This window comes from Conger conger, chromosome 3, assembly GCF_963514075.1.
Source record: "Conger conger chromosome 3, fConCon1.1, whole genome shotgun sequence".
Taxonomy (NCBI): Eukaryota; Metazoa; Chordata; class Actinopteri; order Anguilliformes; family Congridae; genus Conger; species Conger conger.
In genome coordinates, this window is record NC_083762.1 from 19,612,694 (window position 1) to 19,629,303 (window position 16,610).

The window sequence follows — 16,610 nt, forward strand, 5'->3', positions numbered from 1 at the left end:
AGATGCAAGCTAATGTCAGTATTTAAGTGACTAAATTATTTATAGATAAAGACCATATAGCTCTGCAAATTCATTACAATTAATCTTGTCTTTCACCACAAGATTTTTTGTATTATTATACTTACAAAATATATATTTTTAAACAAGGTTATGTAATTTGCTGCTTGGCACAAAACCATCATGCTGTGCTCACTCAAGAGAATATAACAGAGGTTCTGTTGTGGTTTTAGGATTGACTCATGGAATGGAAGGTATGCAATTGTCTAAGTCACAGTTTTGTTGAGCATACCCAATACCCCATACCAGGGGTAATCAGCCTTGATTCTGGACTAATGTTTATACAGCGGCAGTGCAAAATATCATTCCTGTGCAGTCTGCCTTGACTGCACACTGTGGCACAACCAAACAGACCAGGCAAGCTAGTGCATGTCCAAGGGGGTTGTGCTGTAGAAAAAAAAGATTCACTGAAATATGTGTCTCTGTATTGGCATTTGGCTAATATAATGTGTAGAATGGACTATGCAGGTGAATGTGCCGCATGGATTCAAAAAGTGCATAACTCTTTTGGAATGAAGATATATTTTGAAAGAAATAAAAACAACTGATCTTGCTAAATGTGGTCAAAATATTTGCATCATTCAAAGAGATCATACATATTACTTTTCATGTATGGCATGGTTGTCTAGTCTTTTTCATTTGAATATTGTGGTCTGAGCAGTGTTATGCAATTTATCTAAATTATTATGCTGTTATGATCTTGGAAAAACCTGGGAACTGTTTGTCTGTATGAAATATTGAAACATACTGAGAGGGAGCAAAGCTCTGAACGGTTAGTTTTGTTTGGCAGTATGTCAAAGTCATTTTAACAACAGTTATTACTATTTATGGGGTAAATTACAGCAGGTGAATTGCTAAATAATTGCAGCTTTTTCTATTTCAGGCCTTCTAAATTGTACCAGTTCTGTAGAAACTGGTATAATTTAGAACTTATGACTTATACCGAATATTTCAGTCATATAGTGCTCATGCATACTTTTTGCCTGTGACTCACTTGTATTAAGCCTTCTATTACTTGGCAATGTTGGTGACAAGTATTCAAAATGTGTGTTGTGCTCATTAAAAATGTTAGTGCACTTCTTGGAAAAAGATGCACTTTTCCATATAGAGTGTTTTTAAGTCTTTTGCAGGTAGTGAAGTTTGATGTGATTGTGAGGTGGTCTGTGGGCCTGGAGAGGGAGGAGTGTGCATTTCCTGCCTTGTCTGTTTGTGGTGTGTGGTTTTTTTCAGCATGAGGGCAAGCTGACACAGATGTACTTGGTTGTGATAAAATGTGACTTGCCTCTGATGCATTCCAATTTTTGGCTTAACAAGGATCTTCTGTGCAGGTTGTCTTGCTGTGTGTCACTCTCAGGGTGGAGTGCAATTGCTGGCTGAGGGATACTTATGTCCACAGAAATATGGGTGGTTCCTGTCAGACTTGGCATGGTTATGAAAGCAAAGTGTGTTTTTACGTGTGTTTTTATTACATGTAAATGCACATGCCCTTATGGGGTGATGACTTGTGAAAAGGGATGATGGAAATGGTGGTTTGAAGCAATCATAGAAAGTTGATAATTATAGTTCAAGGTGAAATCTTATTGCTCAAGCAAGCTCCTCCGCAGGCAGGGCAAACTGCAACTCGCACCATTCTCTGCACAGTTTGCAGACAATGGTGCGGAAAACCAAGACTAGTCAAAGCTGACAGGAAGGTGACAGTAATGCAAATAACAATGCATTTCAACAGTGGTATACAGATGAGCATCTCTGAACACAACTGGCGTCAAACCTCTAAGTGGATAGGCTACAGCAGCAGAAGACCAATAAGTCTACAAATGAAGTGTAATAAATACCTAATAAAGTGCTCACTGAGTGTAGTTTGGCAAAATTAATTGATGAAAATTTATGACAGCAATAATGCGATTACAAATCTGAATCACTTGGGGCAAAAGATCTTCCAACATCTTTGGTTAAGGGAATTCCACTTTGGCTTTAACATTGGACGGATTAATCACAGACAAATGGATCACAAGTACAATGACTGTTTCCAATGTGACGATAAACCCATTTCTGCCAATTTTCAAGTCACTTCCTTCCTCTTTCCAAACACTGATTTGTAGTTTTAGACTTGCTAGTGGAGCTGCTTTGGTGCGGGGGCGGAGGGTGAAATACCACTTTTTGAATACATTTTTCACATCTGTATAAACATATAATATTGTTTATTCTTGCTAAAATAGGACACAGTTAAACTACTTGCTACTGTTTCTCTCTCTTGCTTTTTCACTGTTTTTCTATCTCTAAATTGCGCTCTCCCCTTTCCCCCCCTCTCACTGTCTGCGCCTTTGTTTGAAAGCCAGGGGGCCGGGCTAGACTGCAAGCAGGAAGTTTCTCTGAAAAGGGAGTGTATGTGCATTGGTTTTTTGTGCATTCAGCTCCAGCTCATTTCAATCTGCACTCACCACTCCCCAGGCTGTAAGGTAAGCTTAACAAACTTTTACACACATCTCAGCTCTTCTAATGCCGTACAATTACATTTTTTCCCTTCCACCAAAAGGATTTGTTAAAAGTCTCCTTTGAAAAACATGAACCATTGCACTCTTACAGCTCGGCAGATTTGTTTGGTACATACAAATAAATAGAGATAGGTCCACACTCCGTTATTTGCAGTAATTTATTGACAAGTAAAAACAGAGAAGAAAATGAGCGCAACTCACACTGAAGGTTGTAACATTTGTATGCTGCTTTTTTCCCCTGGGGCTTTCACTTAAATCTTTCGCTATCTTCCAAATATCACCATTTTCTCAAATTAGTGCTTGAGTTGGGAGGAAAAGGAGACTCTGGCTTCACCTGATGGACCTCACTTTCTCTCGCTCTGTCAGTCTGCATATTCTAAACTCTCATATTTCCCCCTCTGATTAAGAGCACATGAGGACCTGATGCCTCAGTGATCCTGCAACACTATTGCTGACCCCAGTCTCCCTGTCTCTCCCCTATTCCCACCACCTATGCTGCTCCGTTGCCCGAGGCCAAAAGAGCTGGCCTGCTGTGCATCTCCGTTTCTGGCTATCTATGTACCTCTCTTTTGTTTTGCTTCTGCAGTGGGGAGGAGGGAGGCAGGCGCACTAATTATCCCCATGGTGTTTAGCGCTGGTCAGGAACCCGACTCTGCCCCCACAGGGCGTCCACCCGATGGGCACTCGTATTATTGTCTCGGCTCCAATTACCACCTGCATATAAACTAACCAGGCCAGGCAAGCACCAGCCTGGGTGTTCACTGATTCACTCAGACACACACAAACAAACGGGCAGAATGGAGCCAGAGTCAGATAGCGTGCCGGAGCTAACTGAAGGGATCGTGCAGTTAAGTGGACCAAGGCTTTTTTGTCTTTACTTACTCTTCACGATGCGTTCACCTCCTACCACACAGGTCTCAGTGTTGTAACCCTAGTACCTTGCCTTATGCACGCATCCTATCTCTTTCCTGTCTTGCTTGTGTTGGTACTTTTGCCTTTGACCTGTGTTTAAATGCTGTGTGTTGTGTTTTCAGTCGCAAGATACTTGTGTGTCCTTTCATTTGCCTTGTGAATATAGGAATTTGTTTTCTATACTGATGATTAATTGCTATGGGAGTGCTTGCAATGGCTATTCTGAGCAGATTGGGTCTTGAAAGTTATTTGCGCTGGTTAATGTCTGTTCATTTCTAACTAGGAGGCAGGCAGGATGTGGCTTTCGACCAACTTTGTTCTTAATTTTGGTCTTTCGCTGTCTGTGGTTATTGTCCTGTGTCATACTGACTGACATGATGGGTGGTTCAGATAGTCACGTCAGTAAGGACAGATGAGACATAGACATGCTGCATGGTTTCTCGTCTGTGACTCACCACCACAGCGGCTCTTCCCTCTAGTGCCTGCTGCCCCGGTCTCTGCTGACATTGTGTTTGCTGAATTGCCATGTTCATATTCTGCTCTTAAGAGGCTTCACTTAAGTGTAAAGCATCAGTCAGAAAGATAGGCTTGCATGGTTAAATGTATCTTAACCATGGAGTGGCCTCAGTGATGGTCTGGGTTTTTTGCTCTGTGGAGACCTGCCTCATACAGGGGTTAATGTAGTTCCATGATTTGAAGGCTTTTTTATGAAAGGAGGCTGAGTCAGAGTTGGAGTTTCCATAGATACTGTTCAAACAGAAGGGCGGATACCTGGATCATTGAGGTTTGTAAATACCTGTGTCTAGGCAGAGACAAGGCTGACTAAGTCTTTCAGTGAACCATTTAGTTATGACTATATCCATAATATATATATATATATATATATATATGTGTACATAGAACTTAACCTATGAAAACTGCATGACAGCAAACATGTTCTCCAAATATTTCTGCAAATGTTTGTTAACAATATCTTAGCATTTACAGAAGATATCATACAGTACATGAGTAAGTCTAGGGGCTTAGCTGGGATTTTTCCGATGGTCATATGGTGAATCAATTTAATGTTCCCATGGAGACTGCCACACACATCAGAACTGTAGGCACCACAATTTGAGAAAGTATCTCAATTTATTAATGTTCATACCAAAGAGAAATTCCTTCCTTGACCTTTCATTTGCCAAAGAATGGATTCTTCAGAAAGGTTCTGAGACTGAGAAAAGTGTTTTTTTCCACACAATACAATTAGGTTTATCTATGTTGTGAAGACTGCATAAGGCATTGGGGTTGTTGCATTCTTTCCAAAATGCAGTGTCTCTATGTATCTCTAAACTAAGCATCACTAAAGGATGAGAACTGCCAGTTTTATTTGTATTAAAGCCTACTTATCTGACCCTATGGACACTATGGCACACATACCCTACACTGTTTAACTTACACCATTCTGGTTCTGCTATGTCAAAGCTACACACCATACTGTTTGACATCTGCAAGCCATGTTGCTAAACCTACACATCATAATGTTAAACCTACAGAAGACTCATATAATAGACAAATTGAAATGGTGTATTTAATCCACACAATACACTGATGTACTCCACAGATTTAATACACACCACACTGCCAAACTTACAGAAGACGCTAGCTATATCTTATTACACCATTTGAATTACACATCTGATCTTCACAGGACACTTTATATCACTTCTTTGTTTTAAGTATGCTAATACACTGCATTGTCTACATAAATACCACACTTGGTAACTAATCTAAACGCTATCTGCCATCTACACAGTACATGACATCAAATTAGAAATACATTTGCGGTTTGCATGAACACTGAAAATAAATCTGTTTAGAACATAGTATTCTCAATTTATCAGAATGATCTGATTAAGCAGTGAAACGTTTTTCTGATTGAAAGATTATTATTATTATCTTATTTGAAAACCAGTTGCAAATTCTGATAAATAAAAAGAATGCATTAAGGTGATCTATCAAGCACTCTGTAGGACTCAAGGAAATATGTACCTGTATGTTTACTGACACTTAAGTCAAACCATCAGTGAGGAAACATGAGTGCTTGATAAAACCTTTAATTAATTATTTTCAAACTTCTATATTTTTATGATTCTTTGACATTAACTAAAAATGCTACACACAGTCAGTGGCTGTTGGCTCCGTAGGGTTAGATACAATTGGCGATTGCTTCACCCAGGTAATAGAAGAATTCAGTTGGATAGGATTCTGCGTGCATCACTATCTAGTGACCCCTGCTGGTCAATCAGGTGTCCATAGACAAAGCTGCAAATGAAAGGTCTTCCTCCAGCTCTGCGCCATGCTAGCTTAACTATAGCAGTGTGAAAAATTGATCATTCTAAATTGGATATATATATAAAGTTGGGTGCCAAATTTATGATAAATAAAAATAAATGTAGGATGCAGGATGTCATGTGAGACAGTAATGCAATCACATTAGTTATAGGGCTACCTGCAGGTTCTCTTGGAGAACCAAGTGAGTGGTATTACGTAACAAAGATGGAATCCACTGCCCAGTTTGGTTGTTCCCATTGGTCAGTCTCCTTCTTGCACACTGCATCTGTCTTCCTGTCTACTTCCTTCTCCCTTCCTGTTTCTGCTTCTCTCCTTGCTTAATTAGGTCTGCCTCCATGGTCGGTTTAATCACGCATTTTAACCTCTATCTCTGTTTTCTCTCCTGACACTAATGTCCTCACATCTTCCCTGTATCACATTCCTTAGCTTACCTGACCATACTCTCTTTTTTAGCTTCTGTCCCCTCTGTTCTGGACTCTGGTTGCCCTCTCCCCTCCTGACCTCTCGTTGCCCTCTGTCCTGTACAGAATGCTCCCTTTCCAGGCTGCTCCAGGTCAGTTCGGGCCTGAGGCGCGAGAGCCGGGCCTAAGATGCTGGAGGGTGGAGAAGATGAAAGCCGTTCCGATGGAACCCTCCGAGCTGGGGGCCTTCTTCAACGGGGACTCCTACCTGGTGCTGAGCAACCGAGGAGAGGAGGGGGCTGACCTGCACATGTGGATTGGTGGGTTGGTGGGGGGTTACCTGCCCAGGTATGAAAAGAGACCTGAGAGAGAAGGGTGCTAAGCTAGTACAGACAGATTAGTGCATGAGAGGGTGGTGAAAGGAAGGGGTTTTCCCAGGTGTTTGGACTACTAAGAAAAAGGGGTATTGTATACTTTGCAGATATCAGAGAGCTTCGGAGAGTCAAATTGTATTGAAGACTCTTTATACTGTCAATATTGTGGTTAGTAAAACCATGGGCTGGATGCAATAGTTTTAGAAAATACATGCAGGACACAAGCACAGCTTTAGGACATCCCTGCTTTCACACAAATTGTGACAACGTTTGTGCCGTCACCCGCATCAGGGATGCAATTTGAAAATGTACTGTTGTAAATAAAACATACTACAGAGTGGACAAGAAGGAAAGGTGAGCCTGTGAGAACTAGGTAATGGCATGGCGTTGGAGCAACACACAGATGGAAGGATGGAGGGAGGGAGGAGGATGAGTGGGAGGAGCAAATAGTAGGAAAAGAGAGTTGGGATGAGAGAGAAAAAGAAGGAAGGAAGAGTCCCAAGGGAAAAAGGGAAGGGCGGGTTTTGCGAGAGGCATTAAAATTTCACAAGGTCTGTTACAGTGCTCAAATGTAGCTGTTGTTTCCATCGTGTATCCGGTGATTAGGTGACACTAAGCTGATTGTCATTGCAAAGAAAGCCCATTAAGCCCTCCCACGCTCCCCCTTTTCCCTCATTCTCTTTGCTCTAGGCGAGAAGTCCTCTCGCGACGAGCAGGTGGCCTGCGCCATGTTGGCCACACAGCTGGACAACTTCCTAGGTGGGGACCCTATCCAGCACCGCCAAGTCCAGGGCTATGAGTCACCTGAGTTCATGAGCCTCTTTCCCAGAGGAGTCAGCTATAAGGTAAGCTTGCTGTGAGTCAAGAGCAGCGGAGCACGAGCGGGTCTGATGGCTAACTGCCACTGTGGCCAATGAAGGTACCACTGCAACTACCTATGTTACAGTATGTCTTCCCTGCTATGTTATGAGGGGATGCTCATGGTCAAAGTGTTGGCTCTTACTCTTGCAGGAGGGGGGTGTAGAGTCGGGGTTCCGTAGGACACCATCTGGTTCTGGTCCGGTCCACAGGTTGTACCAGATCAAGGGCAAGAAGAATATTCGAGCCAAGGAGGTAGAGCTCAGCTGGGCCAGTTTCAACAGGGGAGACTGCTTCATCCTTGACCTGGGAGAGGTAAGAGTCAGCAGTAGAAGGTAGACAAAGTGCGAAAATGCTCACAAAGTGGGAGATCCAGTTTTCTAGTTCCAAACCAAAAGCTACGCTCTTATGTGAAACCTCTTTAATTTGGGGTCATTCCGTGAAAAATCAAGCAGAGGTGTGGGAGTTCACGACTCCAATTTTGCACAAACTTTGATTAAATGTTCTTCATATTTATTAGGTAGACCTGTACACCAGCTTGTTAATGCAAATATTTAATAAAAATCATGTGGCAGAAACAAAAAGCAGAAAAGCATGCAGACGTGGTCAATAGGTTCAAGGCCAGTACAGACATTGAAGTTGAAGAGAGGTTTGGTATTCCAGCAAGAAAATGATCCAAAGCATACCTCACATTCAACCATGAAGTACCTCCAGGAAAGATTCATGAAGGTTTTGGAATGGCCACCACAGTCCCCAGACTTGAATATTACTGAAAATCTGTTGAGAGATCTCAAAAATTCTGTACATGCAAGGAGGCTGAAGAATAATTCTGAGCAAGAGGTGTTCTGCTTGGAAGAATTTGGAAAAAATCCAAAAGTCAAGAGCAGTGAGAATTATCTGTTTAACCTTATTTTTTTGTGGCTGTTCTTAACAAAGATATTTACTGATATTTCAAGTTTGGATACCAGACACCAAGTGGTGCTGATGTAGTAAGCCATCAGATATTGAAAACAAATTTCCAGGTGACACAAATTGCCACTCTTCACATTTTTGACGAGCCAATATCTCCACAATGACAAATCCAATGAGGCTAATGTTTTGGATGTTCTTTATTGAATATGTAAAGAACATTTAAAGAAAGTTTGAGCAAAATTGGAGTGGTCAATTCCCACACCTCTGGTTGAATTTTGCACAGAATTACCATTTGGTCTTTCGATTTGGACATTTGGACATCATTTGATGACAGATTATATGATGCATGTAATCCTTTATTGTCTGTCAAATCTAAAATTTGGCAAATGTTCTGTTTGTGTATCTGTCTACTCTTTAGAGTTAGACCATGTGGGGACTCACTCTTGTGTGTGTGTGTGTGTTGTGTGTGTGTGTGTGTATATATATATATATATATATATATATATATAAATGAATCTGGTCCAGATCATCGTTACATGGATTGGCTCCCAGGCAAATATTTTTGAGAAACAGAAGGTGCGCGAGATAGCCACCCTGATTCGTGACACAGAGAGGCATGGGAAGGCCCGCATCACAGATGTCAGTGAAGGGGAGGAAACGCCAGAGATGCTGAAGGTGAGGTCAGCCATGCCCTGAGACATCTGTATCAACCAAACAACCCATCTACATCAGTAAAACTGTGTTCTAAAGATGACTGTGCCAACTGTTATAAATCCATTCAGATTTTTCATCTTCATCACAGTCTAAATAGCCTGTCTGGAACATTTCTTAGAGTACCTATTGTGCCATTTCATACCAATAAAAATAATTTTAAATCAATTTAACTAATGACTAAACTCTACCACAGAATCAAGTTGACATTGTAAATGTTGCCTTGGACTATATGTAATCTAGATTATATATTGCATCCGTGTATACATGCCATTCTTATAACAATGTCACAATTACATAATAGCCACGGGAGATTGCAGACCCTTGATTCACTGTGTCCATTTGAAGTTCACTGAGAGACAGAAAGACAAATCATTCATTCAAGTTCATATTGTTCCACACCTAACCTTTTAAATGGCAATTGTCAGGTGCTGGGTCCAATGACAGATCTGAATGATAATACCGCAGAGGAGAACTCCCAAGCTGACTCTCAAGCTGACTCCCAAGCCAACTCCGCCTCTCTGTACAAGGTGGGTGGAACCTGGTGAACACCACTGGTGCGATAGGTATATTTATGCCTAAAAATATGGAATATCTGTTCATGTACTATACGATTAATCTACGGATAAGGGGCAGATATACACACTTTCATAGAGTTGCATCACATTTCATGACTTTGCATTGTATACATCCATCTCCTTGCAGGTGTCTGATGCCACAGGATCAATGAAGCTGACCAAAGTGTCGGAGAAAAGCCCATTTCAGAAAGACCTTCTGGTGCGTGATGACTGCTTTATTCTGGACAATGGCACCAATGGCAAGATCTTCGTCTGGAAAGGTGAGATGGGAGGAGGAACGCAAAAAGAGGAAAAGGTTCATTGTGTTCATTCTTTTTCCTGAAAGTCTTGCAGTTTTTTTGTGGATAGCTGCTGACATAAATAATTTTAAAGGTAAACATTATTACTGCTATATTTTTACTATTCAAGGTACTATCCACTTTTTTGCTATGATGGTATGCTGTAGATACAGTTGTGTTCAAATAAATAGCAGTGCGTTTAAAAAAAGTGAATTAAGTGCAAATATTTTTCAATAGCTTTAGTTCAATATTTCAAATGTAGTGGAAACATTATACATTCAATTCCAAATCAAAGCATTAGCAAATTTTATCAAGTCTGTGTTATTCTTTTACAGGAAGCAAAGAAATTGAATATTAATCTGTTCAAAAAAATTGCAGTGTCGACATTTTTCTCTTCAAATTGTATGAACTGAATACATTTTTCAAGATTTAACTTCACTTGAAATTACTGAACTAATATTTAGTTGCATAACCATTGTTTTTGATAACTGTGGTTATCAAACAATCAACAATGGTGCTTTATGGGGGCATTTGAGATCATTTAACTGCGCATCCTATAATTTGCTGCACTTCTTTATATGTTTTCCCCTCTCCAATCAAGTTTTTAATCAAATGACGTTGTTCCTCCGAACAATGTTTGGAACGGCCCATTTTACTTAGCAATTCAGAAGGAAATATATTTTATAACAATGTATGAAACAATGAACTTGCTTCCCTTCTTCCTTAATAAAGGACAATTAATGACACCAGTTTTTTCACAGAATGAATTAATTCTGTAATTAAACTCCACACTGCTATTATTTTGAACACGCCCCTACAATGAATGAGTCAGTGTGCATTTTCTATTACACTACTACATCTACAAGTAAAGTATTTGCCATACAGAAATATCACAACTAATAATAACTGTGTTTCATCAGGTTATACTGTTATTTTCTTGAACACAACTGTGTATTTAATGCTGCTTCTGTTGTAGATGCATTAATAAGGTGCACGCTTCATTAGTACAACTGCTGAAAATGTTTGTGAATAAGCTAAATTCACATCAGTTCACTTAAAGGCAATCTTTATTTCATTCATGTGTACTACACTTCATAAATTACTATTGTGCATAAAATGAACTTTCTTGCTTGCACTTTTACATTGGTCCACATGACCAGTGTGCTGAAACTTTGCTGCATTACTATGAATATTGCACTCTCTTTACATTATTACTGTAACGATCCTGTAAATTATCAGAAGTTGACATTTGTATTAGCTATACTGATTGCCTAGTGTTGTTTGTTAGGGAGTGGAGCCAATGCAGAAGAAAAAAGGGAGGCTCTAAAGATGGCTGATGACTTCATACAGCAAATGAACTATCCCAGGATGAAAACACAGGTGACTATCAATACCCTCTTACCAATATACACTATTTGTGTAAAAGATTTGAATGGCTAAGAAACCATATTCAGGCCCATTTTCCTGGAAAAGATGCATTGATTACAATATTAACAGACCTTGTGAAACACATTGTATGAAATGGAAATAAATACAATTTTGCCTTGTATGTTGCAGGTGGAGATCCTCCCCCAGGGCAGAGAGAGGGTCCTTTTCAAGCAGTTCTTTAAGAACTGGAACTGACCTCGCCGATAACCACAGCAATTGAGTACATGTCTCACTCTCAGCAAATAAACAGCAAGGAATATTATTCTTACTTCATGTTTAGTCCCACCAAAAATACCTTTGTATTTGTATGTAGTCTGTATATATACACACAGTAAATACACCAAACACACATACATACTGTACATATGTAATACATACAAGTATGTATATATGTATGCATGTTGGGTGTATTTACTGTATGTATGTATGTATGTATGTATGTATGTATGTATGTATATCCAGAATGTACCTGTCTGTATATATGTATGTATGTGTGTGTACACATACTAAATTGAGTATACCTACACATGCATACTATCTGCCCCCACCAACAATGGAATACTCCCCATCATGGTTTGCTTTATAAATGTGATGATAGCATTGAGAGTTTACAGAGTGCCCTCTGGTGTTTACGGCAGTCATAACTTTTATTTTAAAGTGCGCCAAGATTTACTGCGTAGATTAGTGAGTTTTTTTACACATTTGTTTTACAGTAATAATGTGTTCTTGCATATAGCAGACCGACAACAAATATAATAAAAACAAACATTGAGCACAATATATTCAGGCTTAAGTTCATGATTCAACTTCCATAGCAACAAAGTCACAATCAGAGAGGTCTCTCAAATCTGAAGTCAAGGATGCTTTATTTCAAGGATGCTTATACACTCAGTGAGCACTTTATTTGGTATTTATTTGACTTACTTTTTAGACTTCTACTGTTGTAGCCTATCCACTTAGTGTTATGATGCATTGTGTGTTCAGAGATGCTCTTCTGCATACCACTGTTGTAATGTGGGGTTATTTGCGTTACTCTCACCTTCCTGTCAGCTTTGACCAGTCTGGCCATTCTCCTCTGACGTCTCATTAACAAGGCGTTTCTGTCTGTAGACTGCTGCTCACTGGATTTTGTTTTTGTTTTTTGCACCATTCATTTATTCATTCATTCATTCATTTATTATCCTAACCCGCTTATCCTGAACAGGGTCGCAGGGGGGCTGGAGCCTATCCCAGCATACATTGGGCGAAAGGCAGGAATACACCCTGGACAAGTCGCCAGTCCATCGCAGGGCACACACACCATTCACTCACACACTCATACCTACGGGCAATTTAGACTCTCCAATCAGCCTAACCTGCATGTCTTTGGACTGTGGGAGGAAACCCACGCAAACACGGGGAGAATATGCAAACTCCACACAGAGAGGCCCCGGCGACAGGGATTCGAACCCAGGACCTCCTTGCTGTGAGGCAGTAGTGCTACCCACTGCACCATCCATGCCGCCTTTCTTGCACCATTCTTTGCAAATTCTAGAGACAAGTGTGTGTGCAAATCCCAGGAGATCAGTAGTTTCTGAGATACTCAAACCACCATGTCGGCCACCAACAATCATTCCACAGTCAAAGTCTCTTGGATCACATTTTTTCCACATTCTGGTGGTTGATGTGAACCATTAACCATTGCACTCCTGCCACGCAATTGGCTCATTAGATAATCGCATGAATAAGTAGGTGTAATAAAGTAAAAATGTTGCTCGGTCAGTGTTTATATCATCCTAACCGGTAAATTTGTTTATAGTGGGTAAATGCAAGATATGGAAATATAACATTATTTGAGTCAATACATTAGAGAGTGACTTGGTGAGGAGAGAGAATTTAATGTATACTTAAGTACATGGCTTTGGAGCAGCTATCCCTCCTGAAAGATTTCAGCTCAAGCTACGTTTTGAAACAGGTTTGGCCAGCTCGTATGCTTGAATGGGGCTCTAAAGCGCAAGGCAATGAGATTAGGTACCATTTACCATCAGAGATTTTGAGATGCTGTAAAATAGTACAGATTATCTCTGTGCAGGACTTTAAAATAAAAAGAAAGAAAAAAAAATTCAGGATTGGGTGATGAAATTCCCAGACATTTGCACTGTATTATCTAGTTTGCGTCCCTCATTTCTGGGTCAATCAGTCAGTCCACTTACAGCTCATAAATGACTGACTGAAGCCTTCACAATTATCACGTGGTTTGTTGCATAACTACCTTGTAAATTCTTTTTTTTTTTGTTCCAAGTTGCTCATGTCAGCTGTGATTTATAAACCAAATCACTGTATATATTATTAGAAGATCATTTCATTATTGGCACTCCTGACTGGCAATGCACAAATATATATATATACCGTACTGTGCAGTAGCCTTAGGCACCGCAGACTTTATTATATATATGTTTATTTTTTTGTGCGTGTTAGTATAAAAGAATATAGTATAAAAGTATAAAAGTTAGTATAAAAGAACAGTATATTTGAGTTTTCCAAATATTCTTTTTCCAAAAGATTTAATTATAGAGACATTTCTGTATTCAATTTTAAAAAGTAACTTATTACTGTAAGCAATTTACTTTACAAGAACTTGATCAAGATTGTCTGCGATCAGAAACAAGGAGCCAACCGAAGAACTCCAACATGCTTGAAACAACCTCCCTGCTGATTGTCTTAGCCAATGCTGTCCTGCAGTTCTATATCTCAGAGAAGTGATGCAGTTTTTACACTGAAGGTTGGTCACAAAAAATATTGATTTGATTCAGTTTTTAACTATTCTAAAATTACTATTACTAAAATGTAATAGTATGTTTATTTAGGACCTATCATAGAATTTTTTTTCAAAGAATCTTATCTGCACAGAATGTTATACAGGTGCCTAAGACTTTTGCACAGTACTGTATTACATTATTGGCATTAATATAATTATCGATAAACACAAATAGCTAATACTGTACTTTGTTTCAATGGAACCAACCAAAATCAAACATTCATTTAATAAAAAATAGATTACCTGTATTTTAATAGCTTTCCATATTCAGTCCACAGGCAGATTCACTAGATTCTAGTTAGTTTCTTGCAAATGCCTAAAAACCCACAATTCAGACAATAGGTTAATGTTTATTGCCTTATATCAGAGTGATGGCAAGAGCAAAGGGTAAATGATTGGCATTTATATAGCCTTTATCCAAAGTGCTGTACAACTGATGATTCACCAATTCATACATACACACCAACGGCAATTGGCTGCCATGCAAGACACCAACCAGCTCGTCAGGAGCATATGGGGGTTAGGTGTCTTGTTCAGGGACACTTCAACACACCCAGGGCGGGATCGAACCAGCAACCCTGCGACTGCACTCACCTGACCCAAGTAGAGGCCAAAGGGAACCGTCAAATATTGTGAAACATGGCTGCCACAGGTACCTACTGGTAGTAGCAGCAGAACAAATTCTGAAGTATATAGAAGCACCTCATCTACTCTAGTTAGTTCAAACAAATCCCTCAAAACATATTGGGGCGACATGGCGACATGGCTCAGGCAGTAAGAGCAGTCGCCTGGCAGTCGGAGGGTTGCCGGTTCGATCCCCCTCCCGGGCTGTGTCGAAGTGTCCCTGAGCAAGACACCTAACCCCCAAATACGCGTTGTTAGCCCATACTAAAACTGCATGATGTTCACAGTTTGCTGTCCAGTCTTTCGCAAAGCCAAGACCGCACAAAAGGCTCTGTCCCCACAAAGGGTAAGCCTTGGGGTTAATTTATTATACAGCTGTAGAATACTTGTGGAAATTAATTGAATTCTCAATAATTATAGCACAAATTGTTTTAATCAAATTTGACATTTCTATGGGTGTGTGATAGTTTTTATAATGTTAAAAATTCAGAATACAAAGGAAAACAGTTGTTGCTTTTATATCTTCATCAATATGTATTTCATTTATGATATTTCTGCTCAATGGGATTGTTTTGCAGTCATTTTAAAGCTCTTATTTTCTGAATACCATCGGTCACATGTCTATTATTGTACAATTATATTGTCTGAATAGCTGATGTGTTGATTGGCTTAATTATATATCTGTAATGAGTATTGTCTAGTTTAGTAGTATAGTTGTTACAAATGATTTATTGTGGCAAGATGTGTGGTGCATTCCATAAATACCAACTCTTAAGCCACATATGACATGGCGACATGGCTCAGGCAGTAAGAGCAGTCGCCTGGCAGTCGGAGGGTTGCCGGCTCGATCCCCCTCCCGGGCTGTGTCGAAGTGTCCCTGAGCAAGACACCGAACCCCCAAATACTCCTGATGAGCTGGTCGGGACCTTGCATGGCAGCCAATGGCCGTCGGTGTGTGAGCGTGTGTATGAATGGGTGAATGAAGAAGCATCAATTGTACAGTGCTTTGGATAAAGGCGCTATATAAATGCCTGCCATTTACCATTTACCATATTGGACAGCACTTCATCCTACAGCAAGAAACTGGGCCTCATGCAAGAACCACTATTACAGAGAGATTTTTTCTAATATCGCTGCCCATAAAAAAGACAGCTTGGTGGTCCAATGAATGAGTCTTCTGGACATGTTTTGCCTTATATGGCATTTTTGGGGCATGACTTATGGTAATTCACAATTCTCATGAATTCCCAGTCTAATGGGAAGTTACAATGAACAGAACATAGTATAGATACCAATATCAACACCTAACCATTTTCATTTAGTCTTTCCACCCCCTCTGAGTAAGCTGGAATCTGAAACACATTTTACTGCTCAGATATGATAACCGCTTACCTTACTCTATTTATTCCTGGCAAGACAATGACAGTAAGTTGTGTATGGTTAAGTGCTTCCCGGAATTCCAGTACATGTACATATCAGCATGGCACATTTTATAATGAGTCATAATGTGTGTGTGTGTGTGTGTGTGTGTGTGTGGGTGTCAGTGAGTGTGGAGAGGGAGCATCAAATAATCTTCCTTCCTCTAACTGTAGGTGCTGTAACAAGTCCAAAGGTCTTGCGTTGTTAGCCCATACTAAAACTGCATGATGTTCACAGTTTGCTGTCCAGTCTTTCGCAAAGCCAAGACCGCACAAAAGGCTCTGTCCCCACAAAGGGTAAGCCTTGGGGTTAATTTATTATACAGCTGTAGAATACTTGTGGAAATTAATTGAATTCTCAATAATTATAGCACAAATTGTTTTAATCAAATTTGACATTTCTATGGGTGTGTGATAGTTTTTATAATGTTAACAA

The 16,610-nt window shown here is 39.8% G+C and overlaps 1 protein-coding gene across 1 annotated transcript; it reads left to right on the plus strand.

The window, feature by feature from the left end:
- The first annotated feature begins 2,380 nt into the window (after positions 1-2,380).
- capgb (capping protein (actin filament), gelsolin-like b) lies at positions 2,381-12,115 on the plus strand. The gene is made up of 9 exons (XM_061235458.1): positions 2,381-2,513; positions 6,323-6,516; positions 7,261-7,415; positions 7,582-7,743; positions 8,866-9,015; positions 9,480-9,581; positions 9,757-9,889; positions 11,196-11,287; positions 11,465-12,115. The coding sequence occupies exons 2-9, from the start codon at positions 6,324-6,326 to the stop codon at positions 11,528-11,530; spliced, it is 1,053 nt and encodes a 350-aa protein (XP_061091442.1). The 5' UTR covers positions 2,381-2,513; position 6,323; the 3' UTR covers positions 11,531-12,115.
- The last annotated feature ends 4,495 nt before the right edge of the window (positions 12,116-16,610 follow it).